General features: G+C 37.0%; 1 protein-coding gene across 1 annotated transcript in view; it reads left to right on the top strand.

Moving 5' to 3' along the window:
- The window catches only part of CNTN1 (contactin 1), a 244,415-nt gene that overhangs the window by 152,347 nt on the left and 64,355 nt on the right, over positions 1–27,713 (top strand). Inside the window, exons 4-15 of the mRNA XM_037390093.1 lie at positions 1,434–1,563; positions 12,107–12,236; positions 14,146–14,318; positions 15,487–15,582; positions 16,591–16,797; positions 18,081–18,177; positions 18,332–18,513; positions 19,703–19,827; positions 21,778–21,895; positions 23,509–23,659; positions 24,152–24,279; positions 26,916–27,091. Coding sequence (XP_037245990.1) covers positions 1,452–1,563; positions 12,107–12,236; positions 14,146–14,318; positions 15,487–15,582; positions 16,591–16,797; positions 18,081–18,177; positions 18,332–18,513; positions 19,703–19,827; positions 21,778–21,895; positions 23,509–23,659; positions 24,152–24,279; positions 26,916–27,091 — 1,695 coding nt within the window. The 5' untranslated portion in view covers positions 1,434–1,451. The remainder of the gene's footprint in view (positions 1–1,433; positions 1,564–12,106; positions 12,237–14,145; positions 14,319–15,486; positions 15,583–16,590; positions 16,798–18,080; positions 18,178–18,331; positions 18,514–19,702; positions 19,828–21,777; positions 21,896–23,508; positions 23,660–24,151; positions 24,280–26,915; positions 27,092–27,713) is intronic.

Genomic DNA, 27,713 nt, shown 5'->3' with positions numbered 1-27,713 from the left:
GAGCAGACAAGTTTAAGTCCCTGATGGCTGAGACATGTTCCTAACCACCTCAAGGAGAGACGTGAGACACGTGCACTGAGACAGCCTGTCTTAAAATGCAAAGCTGTCCATTTCTTGGTGTTGGAAGTGGCAAAAAGAGCAGTTTCAAAACAAGATCTAAAACTTTTGGATTTTGGAAAAAGGGAAGAATTTAATAACAATTCTGACCTGGAAAGAACAAGATTCTTGGTAAACGGTAGAAGCTGCTTATCGGAGTCATTGGTACTTGGCATGGGAAACTGCAAATCAGTAGCACCAAAACTGCATCTTCCAAAAAGTGTCAATGCCATATTAGCATGCAACACATGCTAGGATGCATGTTGCTGAAGGGTATTCGAGTACGTATAAGCATATTTTACAATGAAATAGTAACAGAATGAATATACTGAGAGGAATGGATGGTATTGGCATGTGCCTGAGGTGCAACAATATTCTGTCAGTGATAAGCTGGAAGCCTTGCTTTGTGTGAAGGTTGTAACTTAACCGGTGCTACAGCAGAACAAATCAAGAGTAGTGTGAACAAGATGTAAAGGATGCGTTTATATATGCATGACAAGAAATCCATTAAACAAAATGGAGAACTGCACACTGCAAACATGATGCCCTATTACTCTAAAGAAATATGTAACAGCCACCAGCCAGAAATAAAACGCTAGCAAAATATTCTGATTGAATGAAGTAAAAAATGTTATGGAAGTATTCTGAAAAATGTTTTCTCACATCTTAGAATATTCAAAAGAAGATGCATGTTTCTTTAGCTTGGTTTTAGTATATATACAGGCAGCGTTTCTCTGAATGAATTATGAATATAATAATGATTATATTCAACTTTTAAAAGGAAACTCATAAAACTTAATACCGCCTTTCCAGAAGATCATGAATTCTATGTTAAAAGTTGTAAAGGAATGATACACTAGACAAAATAAATTAATCCTGAAAAAGATTAATGTAATTCAGTTGCACTGTAATTTTCTTTTTACAGACTTTGAAATCATTAATTGTAATGTAGTATTTACTGAGATGGAGGAGGATAGGACTGGACTTGCCTTATTTTATTGCAAATTATGTAATATTTTAATATTTCTAATAATGTGAAGTGTTCACAGAGAGGGGATCTGGTTTTGGAAGATGAGTCTAAAAGAGGATATTCAGTATTAACATTTACCATATTACTTACTATCACTGGAAAATATGAGTGCTCTTAAACGGTATGCTTTCTGAATAAATGAGATCATTAACTCGATCCAGCAAATTTGATAATGCATTTAGTATTCAAGAGACCCTATATTAACCTTAAGTATTCAGTTTAGACAGATAACCTGGCAAGTGCAATGTGATGTGAGATAAAGCCTTATGTCAGAATTATTCACTCCTTTTCCTTTGTCTGTAATCAGGTATTTTTAGCTCTCTGAATGCTGGTATTGCAAGGCACAATTCCTTTTGAGATAATTGCTGAACAGAAGATAACCATGTGGCTCTTCATCTATCATCTTATTACACCCTGGTTTATCTTCTGCCTGGCAGGTAAGATGACCTCCCATGTTAATTCATTTAACCATTGTCAGTCTTATGCATTCCAAGGTCAATTATGCTCTTTGTATGGCTTTAATTTATTTGTGCAAACACAACAAATTACTAGATGTGAATGATGAAACTATAAGGAAGCATACTTACTAGAATGAGTGCCATAATTAAAAGCTTGCAAAAAGACAGATCTGGACTTAGAATTTTTCTTTGTCTATTCTGATTTGGTATATAGAATTAATAATATCTCTAGATTATAAAAAATGTATCAACCATCTATTTGTGCATCAACATGATTAGAAGAATGGGAATATGCCCTTTAGAAGAGACACTAAAGACAAAATTCTATAGTATAGACACATCTAATATTCATAAAATTCTACCAGCACAATATAGTGGTGGTTTTCATGATACAGTGGGACAATACTGCATCTACTGACTTTAATTTTATGTCAAAAATTGTAAAACATTTCATAAATAGAGATGGAGCCTCAAATACTAAAACATTCAGGAGTCCTATTTCTAACACCTGAAATTAGAGAAGTTTGCAACTGAAATTTTGGTTCTTAGAGATAGGAGGAGCTTTTTGGAAAGTTAAAATTCAGGATTAAAATCTAGTTTCTGTTCCAGCTGTTCCAAACAACTTGGAGATTCATAAAGCCTGTTTCAGACTTCCATGCCAATTTAAATGAATGCTGGCTTTTAGTTGCTGTGATGAATTGGATTGCCAGCATAAGCAGAGCTCTTCTCAATAAAGAAGACTTTTTGCTTATGTACAGACTACATGAACTGAGATCAGAAAATGTAAAGAGCAGAATAATTAAGTTGTGCACACACAAAATATTGACTGAGGTTTGAAAAGTGCAGATGTTGTGTACTAGTGTTTTGGTTATTTTCAAGGTAGATTTTAGATCCTTCCCTGCCTTGAGGGGAATTTACTTATAAAGCTAGTTCTACTACATTTCATAAAACATTCTTGTATTTTGGGGGGGGTCTTTATGTAATTAATGAGTTCCTAATTGAAATGAGCTCTTTGTAGTCGTTCTTAATCTGGCCTACCATTTCAGTCATTGCCTCAATTTCACTACCATGAGACCATAGTGTTTGTATTACTGAGTCAAAAAAATCAAATTAATACTATGATGTAAAGCTCATTGCCTTTAAGAAATTAAGCCATAGCTCACAAGAGTGCCTTCTGGTTTAGTGACAACAATGTTTGGGTTTGAATGCAGTTCTTTACTCCATGTCTGGGTTTGTTGGAGAATGCGTGGATCCTTAATAAATATCAAGACCTTTAAAATGTTGTGATCTCATGCTTTCAACATATTTATTGTGTGTTTCAAGGGCTTTTTCTTTGTTAAAATCTGAGGGTTGCTGATAGCACCAAAACTGAAAATTAAAACTCACCACTTTAATTCAAAACTGGGCTTTTTCTAGGGGAAAAAAAGGAGGGGGGAAAAAAGGGAAAAAAAAAAAAAAAAGAAAAAAAAGGAAAAAAAAGAAAAAGAAGGCTGTCAACTGCAATCAGTAATGTTACACGTGAGGTTTCAGTCTGGACATGTTGACATCAAACTAAATCATCAGCTGCAGTAGCCAGGCAAGTGCTGGACATTGGTTGATAAAAAAATTGAGTCAATCACTGGGAACAAATGTTCAGTTAATTTCTAGACAGGCAGGTCCAGATGATTAATGCTGTTACTTGTGTAATTGTACTTTTTACAACATACGGCATTATTTACCATTGCTAAAGAGAAATATGCATTTTCTTCTAAAATACACAGTGGATGAGTATATTCAATACCTGTTTACTTTGTCTGCCATGTCCCTGCTTGGATCTTAGAAGAGAATTTCAATCTACTGCAGAGTGTCTGACATTTGTAAATAAATAACCATAATGTGTTTTGTGATCATAATTCTCAGAAACCTGGAAGTGCCTTGTTTACCTTCTTGCGAGCCTGATAGAGATGTTTTGGCTTATTCCCAGACCATCTTGTTTCTGAGCGTGAGCTTCTCAGATACTAGTAGGTCCTCATTTCTGTGACACGTTAAAAACAGTATGAGATCTGCTTCTAAATATCAAATGGTTCCCAGACTTGCGATGCTGATAGGGAGCCTGACAACTTAGTGATAGTTAAGATAATGAATGAGGTGATGACTCTTTTGTTCAGCATCCATTAGCATTCAAGGTTAATCTAGCCATGTGCTGCTTCAACAGATCTTTGTCCCTCTCTCATGTGAAAATATGTAACAGGATACAAAGCTGTCAGGTAGATCAATAGTGATGAGAGTGATGCCAAATGACAGCCTTGAGCAGCTACTTTTGGCAGCGTTAAATGCCAGGGAAATAGAGAGGTGTACAGGAAGCAGGAACAGAACGAGAAGGAGAAGGCTCATTAGAAAAATAAAGATGCTAATCAAAAATAATTTTGTATCGGTGTGCAATGGGAGTGACAGGCTGTTAAGGTTTTCCACCTGTTTCAGCTTCTTTCTGACATGACCTTTAGAAAACTTTTCACTGAGATTTGCTATTGATGTTCACGTCACAATTTGTGATCTTTCTAGAATCAAGTTGATTCTTCTCCAGCAGAGGACTTGAACATGTGCTTGACATTGCATTTTTATTTTAGCTTGTTGATTTTGTTCAACTTGCATGCTTAAATTTTGTGATGGATTGGGTTCCTGAACGAATATGGGAGAGGCCTTTAATGAACTTAAATAAGTAGTTTCAATGCTGTCTCATTATTATTGGCTTTAAGCAAACAGTATTACCATTTTACTTTTCCTAAAGATGAAGTTAAAGATCTTAATATTTCCAGCAGAAGCTTTTGTAGCCATTCCTTATTAAAAGTGTTACCATCTTTCATTGAAAAGATATTTTCATTACAGTGGAATTATTATGCATTTATTCATCAAAAAAATACTGCTAACCGTCTTATAATCATCTTCAAAATTAATTGTTCTGTGAAGATGTTCTGAAGGGAAAATTCATACAGTTTTGCCCTTTTTTTTAAAGCAGAATGGTACTTTGTTTTTTAAAGTATGCAATCTGTAGGTCTTGAAGAGCATTCAAATCTTTCTCCCTTTATTTTTCAGCCCTCCCTTCTAGTGTGTGGAGGTTCGGTCTTCTGGTTTTGGAGCTTCGGATTTATTTACTACGGAGCTGAATGCATGTACAGAAGTGTTTGCAGGATTAGGACCTTAGGATACATCCACTGTAGTTTCCGAACATATGAATTTGTAGGCATATATAGCCCCCCATGTTTTACTGCCAGCCCTTCATTGTATTTCGGTAATATCCATCATCATTTCCTCTGTTAACTTCTTTCACATATAGTTCCTTATAGACATAATGTTTTTCTGATTGACATGTGCAGTAGTTTTATTCCCAGGAACTTTGTAGATTAAACCTGCACTTCAAGATTTATTATTTATAGATCCAAATGTGGTATCTGTGCTGGCAGTAAATGATATGTAGAGGTATTGCATCAAAAAAAAAAGTGTGGAAAGTTTGAAAAAGGAACCGATGAGTTATCTGGTATGGATATTACGCTCCTATATACATTGATAAAATCGCTGTTTCAATAACTTTCTGGATAAAGTTTAAGAACAAAAATATATATTTCTGTGACATCCACTAGAGGATGTTCGAATTTGGCTAAGAAGGAACAGGTACACTGTTATCTCTGGACATGTGGACAATAGCAGCTCTTTGGGCCTGACCTTCTCTGTGTTCTTTGAGTGTCTGAGCCCTACAGCACAAGTAAGAAGCAGAAACTGCAGTTTCCGTTCCCTTGCTGCACTGGAGTGGAATAATAATCCCTGTAGGGCAAAGACTGTTTTCTTAGTACTGCCTGACCATGTGCTCCCTGACCTTCCATAAAGGTTTCTAGATGCTGATTCAAAACAAGTAAAACCAAGCATATAATAGGTCCCTCAGCAGTTGCGGGAGCGGGCTGTGCCATCACTGTACCCTTCCTCCTGAATCTTAACACTTGAGGAAATGGGCAATAAACTGCTGTTGGCATTCCTGTGTTGCTAGTGATGGCGCCACAGCTACCTCAGAAGATTGGGTTCCAGAGGAGGCTTTGGTTCCGAGTTCCATGCCAAGAGGAGGCTTTGGCTCGTGGGCTGGCTGAGAGACGCCAGGTCATGTTGCACAGATACAGGCAGGTGAATGCAGACTCTTATGGGAGGATTCATTGTGCTTTGTTTTAATCATCTAAAGGCTGGGTATGTGATGCGGGTTTCAGCTTCCTCTGTGGTTAATGAAGAGAGAATGGGATATCTGAATTACTGGAAGTGCTTGTCTAACCCCTCTAAAGAAAGCCCATATGACTAGCTTGCAGAAAAAAACTGTCTTTTAAAATTACGTGTCATAAATCCTGCACTTAATGTCGAGCCTTTGAATTTATTACATAGTAGAAGGAAAGAAGAAAGGAGTTATGTTCTTGTCATAACTTCATTTATTGAACTTGATCTCATCTGTGTCATCTCATTAAGGTTTAAGATCCTGGTGCACTGCAAACCTGGATTATCTATAAGAAAAGCCTTTAAAAGCATTTTATGTTCGATGGTATGCCACACATAACCCCTAAAAATAGAGGTGATACGTGCAATCTGTAGCTAAGAATGAGTAAGGCAAAAGTAAACAATTATGTTTTATTTAATTTTCTGTATTGGAAAAAATAAGCCCATGAACTGCTGTTTTCTCCTATGAATTAAAAAATTTCACAATATTCTTTAATAAACTACATATTTTTAATTTCCCTTTCTGGTTGTGCTCACACACACCACGTTCCCCATAATTATAAGCAGCTTTACTTCATGACATTATCCCTAATCTATGTTTAAAATTGATTTTCAAAATTAATTAGATGCGTGTAAGGACCGAACTAGTTGATAATAAAACAAATCGACTTGTCTGAAAGGGATTTGGAAGACTGGTGTTGAAAGAAGCAAACTAGCCCTGCTTTCTTTCAACAGAGGATTTGTTTGCTCAGCACTCTAACCCACTGAAATTGTTATTTTGAGTTTAATATTTTATATTACTTATGGTAGATTGGCATAGTAGCTTAGTACTGTGTAGAATGTAAATATTATATTTATGTTTAAAGACTTCCATTGCACATGAAGAGCAAGATGAATGGTTGTGTGCAAATACTCTTTGTGCAAATTTTTCTTCATTATTTCTTATCAATAAGAGGGAAGACCCCAAGAGACTGGTAAAATATCAGAAGATGAAACTCAGATCTAATATGAGAACTTTTAGTAAAATTAGAAAATTCGATAAAACGGTCCAAAAGTTGAAGATCTTTAGATATTAAGATTAAGATTTTTAGAAGAAAAATCTTCCATTTGTAAGCATTGTTAGACATTGGAATTATTTTGCTAAAATAAATTATGAAGTCTTACTTATTGGAGAGTTTTTAGAATCAGTCGAAAAGGCACCTTTTGAGATGATTTGATGTGGCATATCTGGTAGGATCTACCAAGATTAGGTAGGGAGAAATATCAGGTAATGTCACCCTTTTTTTAGTGATTTTTATGATTGAAAAACCCAGCAGGTCACTTGCTGTATTTAAAAGGATTAACATTCATGTATTTGGGAAAATCAAAAGTGAAAAAAATTGAAGGAATGTTGCCCTGAATATTAGGAATACGTGTATCTTGCATCAAGTCTTGGACATGCTGGGACCTAAGCATGAGAAATCTAGATAATCAGAAATTTGACAAAAATGTGTTGTCACAATAGGAGTAATGCCAAACAAGAAAACACAGCTGATAAGGGATTTTCTGAACAGCTAATTCAATCAGCCAGATATTAAAATGCAGACTGTTCAGAACAGGGTTTTTCAAACATTGTTTAACAGGAGCCCTGCTCACCCTTTCCTAGATGGTGAGAATTTCCTTCGCTTTTTCCTGAAACTGTCCACATTTCTTTCAAAAAGTCACACCTGTTTGACGACATCTGGACAGTATTTTTCTGGCATCTCATTTATACCACATGAAGTTTCTGTTTTCTCTGTTTCAGCTCCTCTGGTTCCCTCCCCAGTTGTATCCCAAGCAGTTTTCTAGTTATGCTATCTCCTTTCCCTAGATATATTTCTTTTAATTGCAATAATTTTAAAGCAGCCCAAGGTCACTCTGCCATTCTCACAAAATAACCTGCATCCTCCCTTTTTCACAGCGTCTCAAGCTTCATCCCTGAAATGCTGTTGCCACGTATCTTCTCCACGTCTCAGGCTCCTGATCCTCAAATCCCAAACTGACCAAGTGACCATGTTCTCCCTACCCCTGCTGAACCTTCTTCATGTCTGCAGCAAGCCCAAGTATCATAAACTGAATTAGTCATTTCCCAAATGTGTTTTTAAATTAAGACTTATAAGCTAAGCTGGAAGGTTACACGGTTAATTTAGGGTATTTTTAACGTGCAATAACTGCATTTGATTTTGACGAATCAATCCCTTCCCTGCTTCCTACCAATTTTGTGGTGACTTACATCCAGGGCAGCTTTGCTCAGGTCATTCATCTTTCAAAAATCAAATCAGGATTTGTCTGCTTTGTTCTTAAATTTGTGCCAGATTTGTACTTCACATCAGTAATATAGTGTCAGTGTAGTTAGAGCAATACACAGAATTAATGAATTTGATACAGAATTATCTTAGGAAAAACTAATGAAATATGCTGTCTGACAACAACAGACAGTGATTAGACTTTTGGAAACAAGACACAAGAAGTGGACCTACATGATGGCTATATTGAAAATTTTGTGTTACCTTTATATTTGCAGATAAGCATGATTTCCTTATCAAAGAGGAAAAGGACGTGAGAGGGAGAACCAGGAGCAGGGTGCACAGAGGCTGCAAGGCCATTTGAGTAGGCAAATGGTGAGGATATGGGAGGATGTGAGGTGAAGGGAGATCCACAGAGGATTGATGCAAGGACGATCAACCTACTGATTTGTTTTTAATTATTTTTGTGACTTAAGTAGTACAATAGGAGTGTGTACGGGCTGGAAAAACTCTTTGTATCCATGTTCTACATAGTCTATGCCATGCAAAATTAAGACATTTGAAAGCTAGTTAATTTTTAAAAAATATGTTTATATGGAAAAGCTTGAGATTTCCTGAATTAAATATGTACAGAATTAGGATGCACTGAATTAAGTCTTTTTTTATTGTGCTTTCCTTTTCCTTCTTCTAATCAAGTTTCTTGAGATGACTTGAAAAGAACTGCCTCAGGTGGTTTCTGATTGTTATGTTCAGACATCCTTTTTGGTATCTTTTCTCTGAGTATGTTGGATATATTTTATTATGATCTTTCACAGGCTTGTGCAGGGACATGAAAGTGTACTAATATAATTTTGTAGCTCATCTGTAAGTAGTGGTAAGGCTTTCAGATGTATCTTATCTTACGTAGGCAGTGGTTCTTTCAGACATTTTTTTTCCACTGAAAAGGTGGAGCCCTGCCTCTATTTCACCTTTTGCGCTGGTACAGATCTTCATCAGTGAACAAATTTGCCTTGCTAAACTGGCAGAAAACTAACTTAGAAAGCTAGAACTGAATGGGTTTCCACTCTCTTTAGCTTTAGCAGCTATCTAAGTCAGACAAGCATGAGAGGTGTTGCAGAAACGCCTAGAGGGAAAATGACACTGCCCAGCTGGAAAGCATTGCTTGGAGAAGGGGTGGCGGGGCCACCTTCCAGCAGCAACGGTTCTTATACAGGATCCATGATCTCATCAGCTGTGTAGAGGTTTTCTTAACCTTTTGCAAAGACTTTGTAATACATTTTAGCACTGTTAAAAAGGCAGAGTCTCGTTTGCAGAATTAACTGAAGAATGCATCAGTCAGAATTAGGTGATGGCTTTTGCTCTGGTTTAAAATATAAATCACAAGAAATGTACCCAGGAGACAGGGCAGTAAGGGTGTCTGAGGGACCAGGAAGTCCATGCTCTTGTCTAAAGCTGGACCAGAGCAGATGAAATGTGCTTTTCTTCTCATCCTCACTTTATCTAATGCACCCATTTCCTTCTTCCTTTCCCTACTTTTACTTCTCCCCTTTTTCTTCTAGGCACAGCTTTCATGAGCTGATCTTTTCCTTTGTACTCTTGCCCATCCTCACTCTCCAGATTTCATCACACAGGCATGATACTTCACATAAAGTGTGAACATTTCTTGCTGATCTTTTCACAGACCCTTCCTCTTCTCTTTTCTCCCCCATGCTGTTTCGTATCACTGGTGAACACTCAGCTTACATCTGAGAATGAAAGGTTTATTAGTTGCTACACCTGAGATTTAATCTGAGCATCTTTTCTGCTCAGCCAGATATCTGAAACCAGATTCATAATAGATTGCAACACAAGTGCCATTATAAAGCATATTTGATAGGTGTGAGAAACAGATATTCACTCAGTATAATTAATAGTGCTGGCAGCATTAAAAATGCATGCCGTGAAATGCCTAAATGGTCTGTAACTTCATTTGAGTCCTAAGGTGGAAAGAGTCAGCTGCATATGATATGGCTGTTTGCTGCCAGAGGCTGTTGTTATTCTGTATTCATATTTAAGAATTGCACAGAAAGTGCCATCAGGTCTGTGGCTCAGTCACTCCTGGCTCTGAGCAAATATATGATTTTGCCTTTTCAGTCTGAAATTACTTCTTCTTTTGATCTAGTGATATGCAGATTTATACAGAGTGTTTGCTTTAAAATATCAAAGAAAGCAGACTATTTTTTTAGAAGCTCTTCCTTTCTTTCTAGTTGCTCTTCTTTGCTTCTTTGAAAGACTTCTTATTACATGAATTTGGTTTTAGAAATGAAGTTGCCTGACCATACGTCTTGTGGCATCACTGTGCCTTCTGGACCTGCATCTGTCCCCAATGGAAATGGTGATTTTTTTCCCCAATCTTGAACTGGAAAGGGAACTTACTTTTCATCTGTAACCAGTCTTCTGCTAGTGCTGTAATCCAGTGTCTTTATGAATATGGAATTTAGGAACAATAAAAAAGATAACTGCTGAAGGATTGTTTTATGTACATATGATATCTTAACGCTGATACAATTTACATTTTTTAGTTCTATGGATGGATTCTTTCTCCTCTTTTGGGTTTTCTAAAAGCTGTCTGGTCTAAGATGCTTTATAACCAAAGACAAGACCTTTAAGGGGTTGAGTACAAAATCATTATTTGAATTAAGGACATGAATCTGTTATATTGCCAGTTCATCTCTTGATCCGTGAAGACTTTTTGAATGTAGCATTGCAAAACATGTAGCAGATTTTTGTACGCAGCACAGATACTGTTGCAAAATGTTAAGATCTTTCTGTCCTTAACCATTGCTTTTGGAAATTTTAAAGCTAAAATGATTCAGCCATCTCTTAAGTTCTCATTAGGAAAACTGTGTTTCTTTTGTTTGTTTCCCTTGTATTACAAGATTCTTGCAGTCATTTTCCACATCTCAGGCATTTCTAGGGTTTTGGAGCAAGGCTCTGAACTTGAATGGGTAGCAGCAGTCATGTACTACTTTGCTTTTCCGATCAGTTTGTTTACAAATCTCCATACTGTTAGTTCAGTCTCAGTGGAGGCCTATGAGAATTAGACACCTGCATTGTCTAAAAATTTTATCTGTACAGAGCACTCACCATCTCCTTACGTTGCCATTTTGTACCTAGAATACACATTTGCTGTTTTTGCAGAACAACACAGTTGTATCCTGGGTTTACAGAGAAGAATTTATTGAGAGACTTCAACCTTTGCTCCTAGTCTCACTTTTACAAACCCCAAAGAGCAGTCTTGTACGCTTGGAGGAGATAAAGGGAAAAGGAATGCAGCAGGGGCTGGCAGAGCCTGCAATCTTTACAAAGCATCAGCAAATGGAGGACAAAGATTTTAAAAAAAATAGTTTGTTGTCAAACCTGTTTGACATTTATTCACCTTTAAGTGCTTGACTTTACAAACTTAAATCATTTTCAATGTGGGACTTTGTAAAAAATTTTATTTTGGAAGGGAGAAATTTAACATATACAGATACCTGAGCATGAAGGGAAAAACAGAAGTATGTTCTCGGAACAATGTCATTCTCAGCTTTGATCTACAGTTACCAGGTTAGGAACACATAATATTTGGATAATTGTTTTGGATCTGGACCTGTGCAATGTGAATATGTTGGCTTCCGTGGAATAAGTTGGTCTCACTGCATTCCTAAAGGGCATGTCTTCAATTCATAGTTATCTCCATCACATTTGGCATGAATTGTGACAAATAATTGATGATGTCAGTGGAGAAGGCAGGGAAGGTAGTTTTACAGGAACATGGTTTAGGTCACTTTAGTTCTCAGCAGGCAGGAATGAAGCAGGAGTCAGTGAAGGAAGGCCAGCACTTCCATTATCCATACTGCTCTGGTTTTGTTGATGCATACAGAACTCGATTTTGGGGGACTCACTATTGAGCCTTTGCATTTTGGATCTGGAAGGGGTAACGTAAATTCATCTTCAGTTTGACTACTAATTAAAAAGTGATTAATTTCAAAGTCTACCATTTTTTTCAGAGGAAGGAAACAAAGGCTATGGACCTGTTTTTGAGGAGCAACCCATTGATACGATCTATCCAGAAGAATCTTCAGATGGACAAGTTTCAATGAACTGCAGAGCTCGAGCAATTCCTTTTCCTACTTACAGGTAACCTCTCTTGTATCTGGCTCCAGTCCCTTTACAAGTTCTTCTACGTGGCATTTTGCTATTGCACTTGTTTGCTGTCATGCTTGGAAAGGACTGGAAGTGTGGAGAGATCAGATACGCTTAGATTTGGTACCCTTCTGACATACTTCCTCATCACTTCCAGACTGCCTCACCCTATCTGTAAGACTATGTAAACATACCATCTATAGCAGGGGTCCTCAAACTGTGGCCCACGGGCTGGATACGGCCCCCAGGCTCCCCAATCCAACCCCCGGTATTTACAGAACCCCCCGCCGGGGGTTGGGGGGCGAAACCAAGCAGCCGCAGGTGACTGCCTGCCACTGCATCCGCGCACCGGCCCCCTGGTTGAAAAGTTTGAGGACCCCTGGTCTATGGAGTGATTACAAGCTACTTATATATTTTAGTATTTTTTTATCTGTCATGGGCTCTGCAAAATCTGAACTAGTAAAGTCACTCAGGAAGAATTGCCTCGCACCTCCAGAACTCTTTTATCTAGGAACGGTTCTGATGAGTAGTGCTGATAGCTGATGTGATGATAATTGCAAGACAGAATAAGGCCACTTTCCTTATTTCCTGACATCGTTATTTTAGTTTACCTCCATATATTGTCTTCATTTCTTAGTCCTCCAGCTTTTCATGAGCTAAAATCCTCCTACCTCAGAGGAAGATGAGTCCTTCCTGCCACTTTTGCATTGCAGCATAAGCTGTCCTCATGACAGTTATTCCTAGGTATTTCTGAATAGAGAATTGATTATTTGTAATACAGACATGTAGTATGTCTCACAGGACTGAAGTGATACCTCTAAAATCCTGTAAAACCTAAATGATATTTACTGCATCGTGAAAATTCTGCTATTCCATTATTTATTTTTGATATTTTTTTGTTAATACCACGTTCTTATTATTATTTCTTTCTATGACAAGTGCAATTTCAGCTTCCAAATGAGTTTCTGTAGTACATCTTCAGTAAGGAAGGAACACATAGGGTATGCCCTCTCGTTTTCAAACACTAATGCCTATCTTTACCTTGCAAGAAAATATTATTTACACTGGCAGGATTTAATGATCTTTAAATGTATTTAAGTTGCATATTTCCTGTTTGTGCTCAGGAAACGTGGTTCCTTTCAAAGAAGGTTATGGGCTCCCCCTTGTGGACACAATGATAGGTAGAAATATCGGTAGAAATGACTACTGGCTCCCACTCCATGTATTTTAACTTTTTTTATATCGTTAGAAATCAGTAAAGGTCAGACTTGGGCCTCTGAGTTCCTCTCATAGTCCCCGAAGTGAAAGCTACAGTAACTCAGTGAACTGGCTGTGGGGTAAAACCACATGGGTTTTTTGTGAGAGTGTCCGTCAATTTTCTGAATGTAGTAAGTAGGTCTTAAATCAGGTGTGCCACTGTTTTTGCATTGACTTCACTGACACATTAGTCTTTATGAAACATTTTCATTCCCTACAGCAAGTCTGCAAAAAACTCTTAAGAATTTCACTAGTCCATACTTAAAAGGTGCAGAGGGAGTATTTTCTTAGCCTTAATAGGCCTTAAACAACTATTTGATGATATGTTTATAATCCCAGTGCTTGATCACTAGCTAGCTCATTCATGGCCAGCTCAAGCATCCTTAACTGCATGGCCAGCAATGAAGTTTTAACCTATGTCACATCTCTGAGAAGGCTGAAGCATACTGAGACTGTTATGTTTTAAAGGCCGATGGAGTTCAAATCTGTGGCTCTTGCTGAAGAAAAACTTAAAACATATATAGAAGTATATTAATAACTTCATGTATAATTAATCACAACTTAGGAATTACTTTTCAAATTGTATTTCCTAACAGGCTTGGCTTTTTCTGGCCAAATCTTATGTCCTGCTTTTCTTTTTTGATAGGTGGAAACTCAACAACTGGGATATTGATTTAACAAAGGATCGCTACAGCATGGTGGGAGGCAGACTTGTTATCAATAATCCAGAGAAATCAAGGGATGCTGGAAAATACGTCTGTGTAGTGTCAAATATCTTTGGAACTGTCAGAAGCAGTGAAGCCACTCTGAGTTTTGGATGTAAGCTAATGGTTGTATCAAAATGTAGAAAAACTACAGTTAGCTTGAAATGCCCAGTGTTTTACACTGCAGTGTCTTCTGCCAACATGTGCTGTAGCTGTATTAGTCTGTAAGAACAGTATCTTAAGTGCCTTAGTCTGCAGAGATCAACACAAAATAAGTTTAGTAAGTATTTTATATTCTTTATATTCAGCTGACGTGGCATCCTTTTCAGTGAGTTATTGTTAAATTATTAATTCAAGAGTCTTACGGAGCCAGATCTTGAGATATTAATGTCCAGACTCTTTTGAAATCATGGTAGGACCTGAGGGGAAAGAGTACAGAAGAAAGATGCAAGTGGGGGCATATGGTGATGAGGCATTGCTGCAGTGCAAACACAACTGTGATGCCTGCAGGAGGAAGGCATGGCACTCGCTAGCAAAGCATGCTCCCTGACTCCTAGGCTAAGATGAAGACCCTGCTGGGGGACATTTCTGTCAGCCTCTGACAATCATGAACTGGTCTTGTGAATGCATGCATATGCACAGACCTCCACTGTCAACAAACACATGCATGGTCAAAAAATGATGTACTACATCAAGAGTCATGTAAAATCTTACTGACTGAACACAGTGTTTGGGATTTTTATTTTATTTTGACTTAAGATGCTTTTTTGTTGCTGGATATATTTTCTCATCAGAGAGAAGAAAAAAAAAAAAGGAATCCACCAAAAAAAGAATCCACTCTTACTGGTGACCATTCACAAAGCCCTGTGTGCCCTTTAATCCTGACATTGTTTAGTGCCCCTCTTGTCTTCCAGCAGCCTCCATAAGCAGAATTCACTCCTTACTGTGTAAGATCAGAGATGAAGTGAAAAGTTCTGCTTTCTACTGGTAGTTAAAAGACTGTGGGACCACATATATCAAGAAAACTCAGAGGCTCTAATGAGTTGGTGGATCACATTGTAGTTGATCTGGTCTTAAGTCTATGTTTTACCAAGTGTATTTTCTAGAATGAATAGAAACCCAGGTTGTTACTTCTGCCATAGATCATTGTATTTCTGTATTAATCTCTACAGAGCTGAAAATAATTAAGTAAATAGATTAATTAATGAAAATAACAACAACAATAAATACTGTAGTGAAAACCCCAGTTTTCCTCCCCTGCTTTTTTTTTTTTTTTTAACTAGATCTGGATCCCTTTCCACCTGAGGAACGCTATGAAGTTAAAGTGCGAGAAGGTGTTGGAGCAGTGCTTCTTTGTGAGCCCCCTTACCACTACCCAGGTAATTCAGCTCAAAGTACTTCATTTTCAACTGCTGAAGAGTAGAAGACAAATTAATATTTTACAAGTTCCCTTGAAGTTAACTTAAACAGGTACTTTTATACAGCTTGAGAATCACCTTTTAGTTTAGGTTTCCATTTTTTATATATACTTGTAGCTGACCATACGTAAAGAATATTGTTGAATTTGCATATAGATTTTGACACTAAAATAAAGTTACTCAGACTAATCTGGATAATGGAGGGGAGACTTGGCCTACCATTCAAAAGACCTGAGTACGTCACTGTGTCATCCCAGACTTTCTGCTGGCCTTGGACAGGGCCCGGATTCATTCCATCTAATGAAGTCACCTCAACAGAAATGATCATGGGGTCTTGTTAAAATCATGGAACAGCAGTAGGCACTCCAAGAATGTCAGAGATTAGGTGGTTTATGCTCTGGAAGTGCCTTTTTCTCATCATTAGCTACTCAAGAGCTCTGCAGGGATTATGCCCATAACCTCAGGCATCTGCAGTTCCATTGTGAAGACTGAATTTGGCTGTTAGCATCTCTTTAACCTAGTAAAATGGGATAACATTTTATTTTTCATACTTTGTGTCTAAGTATTGCAAGGAACTGAAGAACTGAGATGTGTTGCTAGTTGAAATATTCTAAGGTTTTGTCTAAATCACAAGACTGGTGAGGGCTTCCTGGCTTCTCAGCTGCATGAGGTCAAGACCATTTCATCCTGTCCCACTCTGGTTCCTGTGGGAAAGCTGTGCCCAAGGCGAGCTGTTCATGCTGTGACTGGGTCCCCAGTTCATGGCAGCAGCACCCCAATGTTCAGTGTAGACAGGTATTAGCTGGCTACTGAGACACATATATTCTCTCTCAGATAGCTGCCTCTCCCGAAGAAAAGATCTATAAGCTGGAAATCAGACTGAAGTAATTTATGTGCAGACAGTATTCCGTGGCCTAAGTAGCTGATAGTATTGTTTTATAATATTGACTAGAAAATATTTTCCTCCAGATGATCTCAGTTACCGCTGGCTTCTAAATGAGTTCCCAGTATTCATTGCTTTGGACAAGCGACGATTTGTGTCACAGACGAACGGCAATCTCTACATTGCAAATGTAGAAGCATCAGATAAGGGCAATTATTCATGTTTTGTGTCCAGCCCTTCAATAACGAAGAGTGTATTCAGTAAATTTATTCCACTTATTCCACAGTCTGATCGTAAGTATTTATTGGAAGTACTATGTATGTGCAGTGTTCTGTTTGTATTTTCAGTTTTGCTCATTCATAACTACTTTCAGCTCTGAGAAGAGAATTACATTGCAAGTTATTGTGGCTACTCCACAATATTATTTAGTTTTCCATATCCAGAGGTCCAAATAATTCCCATCCACATCCATCACTCTGTGGAGGAAATCTCCCCAGATTCATTCACTAATTTCCTTTCATATCACTGGGAACAGAGTTCTTACCCCTGGAGTCCCCATTGTTTTTCTGTGACAAGCCCTTGTACTTCTCCCAAACCCCTGAATATTATTTCTGGTCATGGCATTGGTTCAAAGGGGTATGGCTGTAAAGCAGAAGCTTTATGTAAAAGTTGATAAACAGCTTCAGGAGTTAATTTTTTTTCCCCAGGAAATCACCCCTGAAAATGGAAAATCCTTTTCACCTGCTGAAATTTTCTATCCAACAGTGGCCTAAGGGCTTTGTGTCACACGGCAAATCTATGTGCCTTTGTGTTACTAGATTATTCTCTGCCATTTCTTTGTGAAAACTACATGTTTTCCAAATGGTAACAGATTTCCCTTTTGCCACTTCAGGCTGTCAGTCACTAGAGTCTCATAAACTGATCATCAAGATTTCAGTGACCCTTTTATCTGTTACATTTCCCATATTATAGTGAAGAACTGTGAGTGAATTTGCGTAATTACAAATCAGTGATCTTTGTCCAAATTTTCCATGATCAATACTCACACTGAGATCTTCATCTAGAAGAACTGCAAGAGGAGTCCTGCAGGGATCACCAGTAGGTAGACTTGATTACGTCTCCATCCCTGTGCCCTCATTAAGTTGTAGATTTGCTGAATCTAGCACCTTCATACCCTTGCTAAGATAATACTGAGCTTAAATTCACAATAATTCCAAATATTCTATCTAGTAAAAGATTCTGTGGAAGATAGAGACTTGGGCTTTTTTATATACACACACACAAGTGCATCATCACACTTCAAATGCAAGTAAATGAGTTTATGTTAAGGCATTGTGCTCTAAAAAACAATAGGCATTACCATCCAGAGAAAGATAGCTAGTTGCTGAGTAAAACAATTCTGTTTTACTATTAGAAGTTCATTGTGAAATCAGAGTTCGTGGATGGCCAGGCTATTCACTGTAAAGAAGAATTTCGTCTGGAAATTTAAAAACAGCTTTCTTGAACTGTGGAAGTTTAAACAGCTGTATTCCTTTCTGCCATGCCTCCTTTTCTGAGAATCTTTTTTTTATGTTAGGTGCAAAAGTGTATCCTGCTGATATCAAGGTGAAGTTCAAGGACACGTATGCTCTCCTAGGGCAAAACGTAACACTGGAGTGTTTTGCTCTTGGGAAGTAAGTGTGTTTTAAAGTTATTGTAGAGGACTGTTTGCTTTCATATTTCAGGGAATGAAAATGCATGTTTCATCATCAAACACTTTTTTGTAGTCTCCAGTTTAACAGCCAGTTCTTGAACATGCTGATTTGTACTTTACTGTACCTTTTCAAGTCCGGTTCCTGAACTCAGATGGAGTAAATACCTTGAACCCATGCCAGCCACTGCTGAGATAAGCATGTCTGGTGCAGTTCTTAAGATCTTCAATATTCAGTATGAAGATGAAGGACTTTATGAGTGTGAAGCTGAAAACTATAAAGGAAAAGATAAGCATCAAGCCAGAGTTTACGTACAAGGTAAGTAGAACGGTTTTATTCTTCATGGTCTATGTTGCTTTTACTTACACTGGAAGTATCTGTGTTTTCACACTTTAATGTCACTGCTGACTCATAGCATCATCCTGACATGCTGCTGTTCAAGTTAATAGAGTAAAATCAAAACTCATGCGTTGAATGCCAGGTATAACATTTGAAAACTACTCGCTACACAGTTTGCCTGGTTATGATAGCTGTATATACACCTTGACAATAATATGTGTTAATGTAATTATGCATAATGAAAATAAAATAAATTCAGAGTACTTGAAATGAAAGACCTTCCAGGAAAAAAAATAGGCCATTAGGTTTGGTATGCTTTCTTGTTTCCTCATGTTGTTTGTCTTTTCTAATTGTCTTAGCTCTCTTTCTTATAAGCTACACTCAATTCTTTATTTCTCCACCCTCTGTCCCTTCTCTTCATGCATCTGGTTAAATGAGGGAACCAAAAAATTGTACCTTACTGCTCATAGTGGAACCATCCCAAGTAACTGAGTCCTTAACTGAGACTTACAGCCAAAGAAATTGTGGCATGAAAAAGTCATACATAACATCTGAATTACCTTCAGAAGATTTGTCTCTTTTAATTGACTATATAGAATTAAGATCCTTAGTTAAGTCCTTGAACTTCAGCGGGATAAATTCAGAATTGGTGTGGAAAGGTTGTGACTTCTTGTAAGAGGTAAATCTAATAAATGGGTTCATTTGCTTAGCAAAAGCAAAAATTCTGGGACATTTTCAATATTAATTTCTTTAATATTTTCTCTGGACGAAGAGAGCATTTTCTTGGAGACCCTTTCAGTACATATGTGGTTTTGCACAATTTCATGTCATGTAACTGTCATTTTTATGGTGTTACTGAGTAATTTCCACATTGTATAAACTACAGGCTAGTGTAGGTGGTAACACTTCATATCTTTGGATGTTCATGAACCATTATTTCAACTTCATACTTCCTTCGTATAAAAAACAGTTTGAAGATTTTTTGAGTCTACGTGGTCAGGCAAAAACATCTTCACTTCTTTCTTGTGCAGATGGGTTGCTGAATTACCATAATTTCTTTGTGTTGCCTGTTAAGTGTCATGGAAAAAGCAGTGGAATTAATACAACATAATGCTAATTAAATATGTATCTCCTATATTTACAAGGCATCATTTTTTTTGTTCTTCAGCCTCTCCTGAGTGGGTAGAGCATATCAATGACACAGAGAAGGATATAGGCAGTGACCTATACTGGCCTTGTGTAGCTACAGGCAAACCTATTCCAACAATTCGGTGGTTGAAAAATGGTGCCTCGGTAAGTATATTGCCATAGATAACACAGGATTGATTGGTTAGCTGATGGAAATGATTTTTTGAAGTGTGCATTATTAAATGGTTAAAAGAAAATGAACCATAATGATACAAATATTTGCCAATTCCACTTGCATTAGGCATTAAAACCTATTTTTTATAGTTTTATCTCAATCTTCTGTTTTAAAATGCATTTTTTCAAGCTATTTAATACTCAGTTCTGAATTATGAACTTGTCTCTTGACTACATGTTTGGGAGGTGGATGTATCTTTTTCTCCAGGCCTTTTTAAGTAAATGCTGTTTTTTTCTCTCTGGATAAAAAATGTTGTCAGCTTCTCTCTAGAAATAATCCTTTTTTACCACATTAAACATGAGTACTTTAAAAATGTAAGACAAGAGAAGAAAGTGTAATTTTTTAATTACCAGTGGTGTTCCTGTATCATATACTTTTCCACATTTTTCTAGCTGCAGCATATTGCAGAATTCCATTATTTTAGGTGATGTGAAGTTTAAATAAGTACGATTTGATAATTTTAAGCTTATTACATTGGATAGTTTGTGTAAATGAACTAGATTTTTTGTCAAGCCATTTCAACAACATATTTAAAATCTGTTGCTTATACTCTATGATGAGCCATTCAAGAACAAAGAGGAGAGAAAAGGGCATAATGTTACACAGCCTCTGTTGAGCTGTGGTGATACTGACCTTGGCAAGCAAAGAAAAAAGACGAGGCAGCGTTGTTTTGGCTGTATATCTTAAGAAGAATGTGGGAGGTTGGAGGAAGAACAGGCATATCACCATCTGCCGTGTGGAGGTAGCTTAAACCAGGAAAAACAATGCTGTTTTCTGGCTTTGGTAGTTATTACAAACAAGCAATTTAACAAGAGAATTGTTTGATGTTCCCCACTGCACTTGGCTTTCACTGACAAAATTTCCATTCTGGATTGCAGAAAGCAATGTCTAATTCTCCAGTGGTACTCTAGAAGTTTCTGCTGTGTGTGTTAATATTATGAGGTTGTTTCTAAATGGAAAATAGCAAAAATATTTAAAATGCCTTGAAAATTTACCTTGTTTCTAAATCAGATAATTTTTAATTAGGTATTTCATTTAGCATAAAACAAAGATTCCTTGTGGAAATCTGATGTAAGTGTTTTTATATATGTTTTAAATAAAATGGTACAGGGACTATGTTTCCTTTACTCTTTTATCAGATAAATAGTATCCTTTTAATCTTCCACTGCTTCCTGCACTCCAGTTGACTTATATACAAAGATTAAAGCTTTTCAGTTTGATTTTCACAGGAAAATTTAATTTATTATCATGCTCTTTCAAAAACAGATTGACATCTATTTGTAATTTACAAAATACCCCACTGCACTTTGTGCATTTTTATACAGTTTTTTAGAAATAGATAAAGTACTTTATTTTTATTTACTATGGGTTTTTATATTAAAACAAAGTAATAGTAAATAGTTTATACTACCTCCCAGAGGGATCTTCTGAGAAACTCCTACTTCATTGGGGCTTGCCTTGACCTTTTACTGTTGTAAACCAATGTACATACAATGGAATGTACTGAACAGTGAGCATGGCTTAACAAAGCTTGTGTGCATAAAATTAATTTCATTTCTTGTTTCTTATTTCTGAACCAGTATTTTGCACTGGTATGATAAAAGGGGACTGAAGATAGGATGTGTCTAGTGCCACTCAGCTGGGACTTTTCCAGAAAAAATACTGATCGACACTGAACCTTATTTTAAAAAAAGAAGGTGAACACATTCTCACAAAGACTGAAATGTAACATGGATAAAATAAAAACTCATTGATGCCTAAATGTTATGTGAGGGACTCTTCTGAATACTGTCGGTAAAAAAAAGAAATGCGGATGGGTGTGAATTCCTCAGTATACATAGTCTATATGAATATCTTGTCTTATTGATTCTGTGTTTTAGTTCCGGAAAGGTGAACTAAGAATACAAAGTCTGAGCTTTGACGATGCCGGCATGTACCAATGTATAGCAGAAAACACGCATGGAATTATTTATTCAAATGCTGAACTGAAGATTGTGGGTCAGTGGGATTATTTGCTCTATTTACTATTTCAGCGTTGAGTAAAATAGCAGTCATATTTGCAAGCACTGTTTGTTATCAGATTCCTGTGAGGATAAAACTAAGGCACCTCACTCAATCTAGATGAGATAGGCTGTATTTGAGCTGTCTAGCTGGGTTTTGGCAACAACTTGAGGAGCCAAGTTACTAATTTATGGGGAATATTTTCTGTATTATTTCTGATGTTTGCTTGCTGCTGTTACCCCTCAGAGGACTCGATAGCACAGAAATTGTATGCAGCATGTACAGTTGCTGACTACCCTCTCAAGCTTGCAAAACTGGTTGAGAAGCATTTTCATTTTAGCTCACCTACACTCACTCGTCTGTGAGGCAAAATTGGCTTGTTTAGAAATCATGTTGTCAGTCACTAGTCTTTAAAGCTCTTCCTCTTCACCCTCCCCTTTGCTTTCACCTTCTCCAACTCATTACAACCAGCTGCAATGTTGGTGTGCAATATTCGCTATTCCATTTGATGGCTGGATGTAGTTATTAATCTGTTGTGTTTTCCTGAGGAGCATCCTTTTGAATGTTTGACTTTCAGATCCAGAATGATCAGGCTTAAAACAATTTCTGACATTTTTGCTGATGTCATTAGAGCAGACACACTGGCTGCATGACAGGGCTTTCCTAGGATATTTCCCTGCAGTACTTAGCCTGAGTTGTTTCCATCTCATGCTTGCATTCAGACTTTCCCAAGAGTTAAACTGTCTTGGCTTCCCCAACCCACTGCAGAACAATACTTCATCCTTCGCTGTTCTTCCGTTGCTATGTACTCACTACCAGCCTGAATTACCCAGAAATGAGCACCTTTTGCATGCACATTTTCAAATTCAGTGTTTGTAAAATGTGGGTATTTATCAGAGTTTTTCTCTGTACTGCTGTAATTAACTTATAGCCCTAAATCCTCAAGCTGTGCACACACTTGCTGACGTGATTTAAAATGATGTCATCCCAAGATGCAAAGTAATTGAAAGCATTTTTCCTTTTATTTGCTTACAAATAAAGAGAAAATTAGTAAGCAAAGATACGTAAGTGTGGTGCATGCTACAGTCACGGCTCATTACTCTTGTACATCTGAGAGTGCACCTGAGGCCAGTCGGCCAAACAGAAAACTACAAAGAGGAAGCAGGGCACAACCTTAAAGTTGTTAGAGGCAGGCTAAAACCACTGAAAAGTAAATCGATCTATTCTTTGAAAGTGTGATTGAGTGAGGCATTTTTTACAGAAACTGGTCTCCAGGAATCTATATTTTATTAGAACTGATCAAAAGGCCTTTGAAAGGGAGGAACCGTTGATTTCAGTGGACTTTGATCTTGTTAGATTAAACTTGGAAGTTCAGAAATCAACAGAAGGAAACCTCTAGTGTAACACAGCATAGAACTTGATTTTTCCTTTCTTTTAGATCACCATCTATTCCTCAGCACATCTGTGTATCATTACAATTTCTCTCACTAGTCTGAACAATGGCCGTTCACATACAAGTCAATAGTTCTGTCATTTATTTCATGTCCCAAACAATTGTATTTTCTGACAAAAACATTAACAGCAATACTCCCATTAATTTTTGCTTTCAGCTTCACCTCCTACTTTTGAACTGAACCCGATGAAGAAGAAAATCCTAGCAGCTAAAGGTGGCCGTGTAATCATTGAATGCAAGCCTAAAGCTGCTCCTAAGCCAAAATTCTCCTGGAGCAAAGGAACAGAATTGCTTGTAAATGGGAGCCGGTTAGTATTGACTGTTAGTGGACACCGTGAGTCCTAAAAATGCTGCCTTATGTTCCTGTTTATGCTGTAGGCTATTTCTCACTTTTGCAGATACGAGGGGCAGGAGAATGTGTAATTTCAGGAAAACAGTATGCCAAAATGTTACTAGCAGTGCGGATCCAAATAGCTAGTAGGATATCCAACTTCAACCAGTCCATTTGGTGCTGTTCACATTTCAGAATTGCATTGTATCACAAAACTGTAAGAAAAATATTGGAATGACTACAAGTGAATGAAAGTACATTCTCTTGCTCCAGCAGTGTGAGGCATCTAATCATGTATTTAAGTATTTTTTACTGTAGTAGTGGTTATAAATGTGGTAGGTAGATGCGAGCTTCCAAGAGATGTTTGTGGTTTGTTCTTTCACTTGCTACAATTCTACTGAAAGTATTGCTTTCTAATATAAAACCTAATTTCTCTTCATGTTGGGTTTTTTTTTTGCACTTTCAATAGCATACGTATCTGGGATGATGGAAGCCTGGAAATTATCAATATCACAAAACTAGATGAAGGTCGCTACACCTGTTTTGCAGAAAATAACCGAGGAAAAGCTAATAGCACTGGTGTTCTGGAAATGACAGGTAAACCTCTAAATTGCATTCGTTGGTTTCAGGTAGAATCCCTTAATTCAGAAACACTTATTTTTGCTCCAGCATTGCACTACTTTTGCAAGGTATTTTATGTCTTTTCTTTCTAATTTATTTGTTCATTAAACAGTGAATTGATGCTTTTAAAGCATATTGCTCAGTAGAAACCTGGTATATTTGCACCAGTTCTGAGGCTGTATCTCAATTTTCAGGGTTGATTTTTCCATAAGAGATTATTAAGTCTGGCCCATTAATTTGACACATTTTAATGCATTTATTCAATTTGGTAGCTTAGTGCTCAGGCTAACATGTGATTCTGGGGCCATGACTTAAACAGAGAAACTCTTACCAACCTTTAGTTTTTCTTTTTTTTTCTTTCTTTTTTTTTTTCCTTTTTTTTTTTTTTAATTGGTGTAAGCAAGTTTGAGAGAGCATTGCACTTAAAGAAACGTGCATTAAATTTGCGAGATAGGGTCATATAGGCATATGATTGCACTACTAAATTCCCTTCCTTTATGGGCATTAGTATTTATTTGTTGAGTACTGATAGCCTTAATTGCGTATTTTAAATCTGATGTCAAATAAATAAATAGTTGTAGAATACAAACAGGAAAGATGACATTCATGAACAGCTGTGTGTATCAATTATCAGTGATAGTAGAAGAGTCATTTATCAAATACATTTTTTAATCTGTTCCAGAAATCATGCTGGATGTGACAGCTCAATGCCACAATATTGATGTACTAATGTAAGAATTAATCTGTATCATCAGATGATATGAAAGCATTTTTCTAGCTGATTTATAACAAATTCATTTTACCAAATGAATTGTAAGACTTTATTTTGATCAATCAGATTTTTTCAATGTTTGCAGTTAATTTTTATCATCTGCAGTTTCATATGTCTTAATATTACCCTCAGGCATTTAATTATTTTGAAAGATTATGTAAATAAATATCACGTCCCTTAACAGTTATATCTTCTAAAATCAGGAAGAATATTTGCATACTAAATTTGCACAGCGAAACACTTAAACCGTATGTTCATAAACCTTATAAACTAGGTATAAAGAATTTTAAATTTTTGGAGAATTCTGCTCTAATTCGTCTAAAAAGCAGAACCAAAAGACTAAGACATCTCCCTTGCACCACAGAAGGGTCAGCTGACATATTTCAAAATTATTTTCACATTATGGACAATGATGAGGGTTGACAAAGAATGCTTTGAAAATGGTATTCCCAAGCATTTTGTGTGGCCCATAAAACTTCTCAGACATTGTGCATGACTACAGGAGATTAGAAAGTTAAATGTGAAGTTGACAGGCACTGCAAAGTCTGATGGTTTTTCCCACACGATTGTTTGTTCACTGCCCCTGGACCATTCTTCTTCAGCAACTTCTCAGACTGATAGAGTACTTTATGTAAACATTTAGAAAATCACTGATGGTAGAACCAAATGCTGAACATACAGGCACAATGCTAGAATGGAGCAGGTATCCAAAGCATGTGTCCACAGCAAAGACTTGAGAGATCAGATGTTAACAGCTTGCTCCAATATACTATGAGATGCTCCATTCTGCAAAAGCCAGTAGTTGTGCCATCCTCATAGTCTCAGTGTAAAGCAAATTTGGGATTACTAGAGTAGTATCTGGGGGAAGGTTTCTCTCCAAGGCAGACTGACAAGTAATATTTGGTATATTGAGGTTTTTTTGTTGTCCTGTATATGGTGGAGTATAGTGTGCTCCTTGGAGAATGCTCAAACTTAACTAGTAGCAATAGCTCTTTTTTCATGGCAATCGTCTTCCAGGTTTTGGTACCCTAGTCCCACTTTCGTATTGTTGGGAAAGACGTTATATGTCATGGCATAAGGAAGATACTCTGTGGCTTTTTGTTTTATGATAACAATTGAAAGAAAAAGGAACAGGTCTCGGTAATCCAGTGAGTCCCTTCCAGAACAATGTTGCTAATTTGTCATATGAGTTTGATGCATGTACCAAGAGCTCTAGCAATTATCATGAGACCTCTGCCTTTTTTTACTTTTCTGTAATAATGAGAGACATTACTGGGGGATATACAGCTTTCTTCCTTTTGTTGCATTATTTTCTCTTCCTTTCCACGTGTAGCTATTTGCATAGTTTGTTACGCATACATTATATTGTTTCTCAGTAAATAAATTAAGATCTCAATCTCTGCAGTAGTCTAATGGAAATCTGACTCAGCCTGACAACTGAGTAGAACTTACCATTCGTTAAAGAGACAGGTTTGAAAGCATAAGAAATATAACTAAAACAAGAAATGCAACACGTCACATAGTATTCATCATCTGTCTCCTCTCTTCCTGAGATACAGTCAATGAATAAAAATAGCTTTAAATAGTCAATAATTTGATTTATAGACTGAATCAGCCATTTTCAAAAGACAGCTAACCAGAAGTTAGGCATTTCAGTTTTAAAAGGTTTCCTTCATTCTCTTTAGTTTGGTTCTTTGAAATGTAGCTGCATGAATAACATGGAACTAGAGTTTGAGGGAATGGTTTAATGTGTAATCAAACAGTTATTTCGTAAGCTGAGCTTACGTTTGGATAAACATTTATTTACTGGAATTTTCCATGTTTGCCATTAACTTCACAGAAGCTACAAGGATTACTTTAGCTCCGTTGAATGTTGATGTCACCGTTGGAGAGAATGCTACCATGCAATGCATTGCATCCCACGATCCCACATTAGACCTGACATTTATTTGGTCTCTAAATGGCTTTGTAATAGATTTCGAGAAAGAGCATGAACATTATGAAAGGAATGTTATGGTAAGATACTATAGATCCTTATTTAATACATGAAAGCCGAGTTTTCTTTGTTTTGAATAGCTGTATTTTCTGTTTTATATTTTCTATTGTGTTGATTCAGGTCTAGAAAGAAGCAGTAGGCTAAGAACATAAAACAAAATTATGATTTAGACCCCTTACAGACATGTAGACACTTGCAGGTAGATACCTGAAATCAGGTATCTAAATTGACGTAAGTATTTTGGTACCTCAGTTAAATCCCACTCTGATTAAGAGTGAATATGGCTGGTAAGTAGATAGTTTGATTGTAAACAGGGTGCATATCCTCTCAAAAAAGTGTGCACATGCATTCACTTTTACTTACCCATGTTTTTCTCATCAACATTTCTGGAATTTGGCACAAGACCAGGCCAGATGGTGGGTAGGAGTCTAACAATCTGTAAACACTGAGCAAGAAAAGTTTGTGTGAAGGCTAAACAAGTTAATACAAAGACACTCCTTTTGGCACATAGAAAGAGGAATCATAGATCTTTCCTGTTTGCATGTATGGTTATATTTTTACAGTCTTCTATCAGGCTTATTCAAAACTAATACCTCGATTAGAAATCCCTCCTTGTTGCGTCTAATCACACACTGATTTACC

This window comes from Falco rusticolus, chromosome 5 (assembly GCF_015220075.1).
Source record: "Falco rusticolus isolate bFalRus1 chromosome 5, bFalRus1.pri, whole genome shotgun sequence".
Lineage (NCBI taxonomy): Eukaryota > Metazoa > Chordata > Aves > Falconiformes > Falconidae > Falco > Falco rusticolus.
Note: the sequence above shows the minus strand (reverse complement) of the source record. Positions and strands in the feature narration are given on the sequence as shown.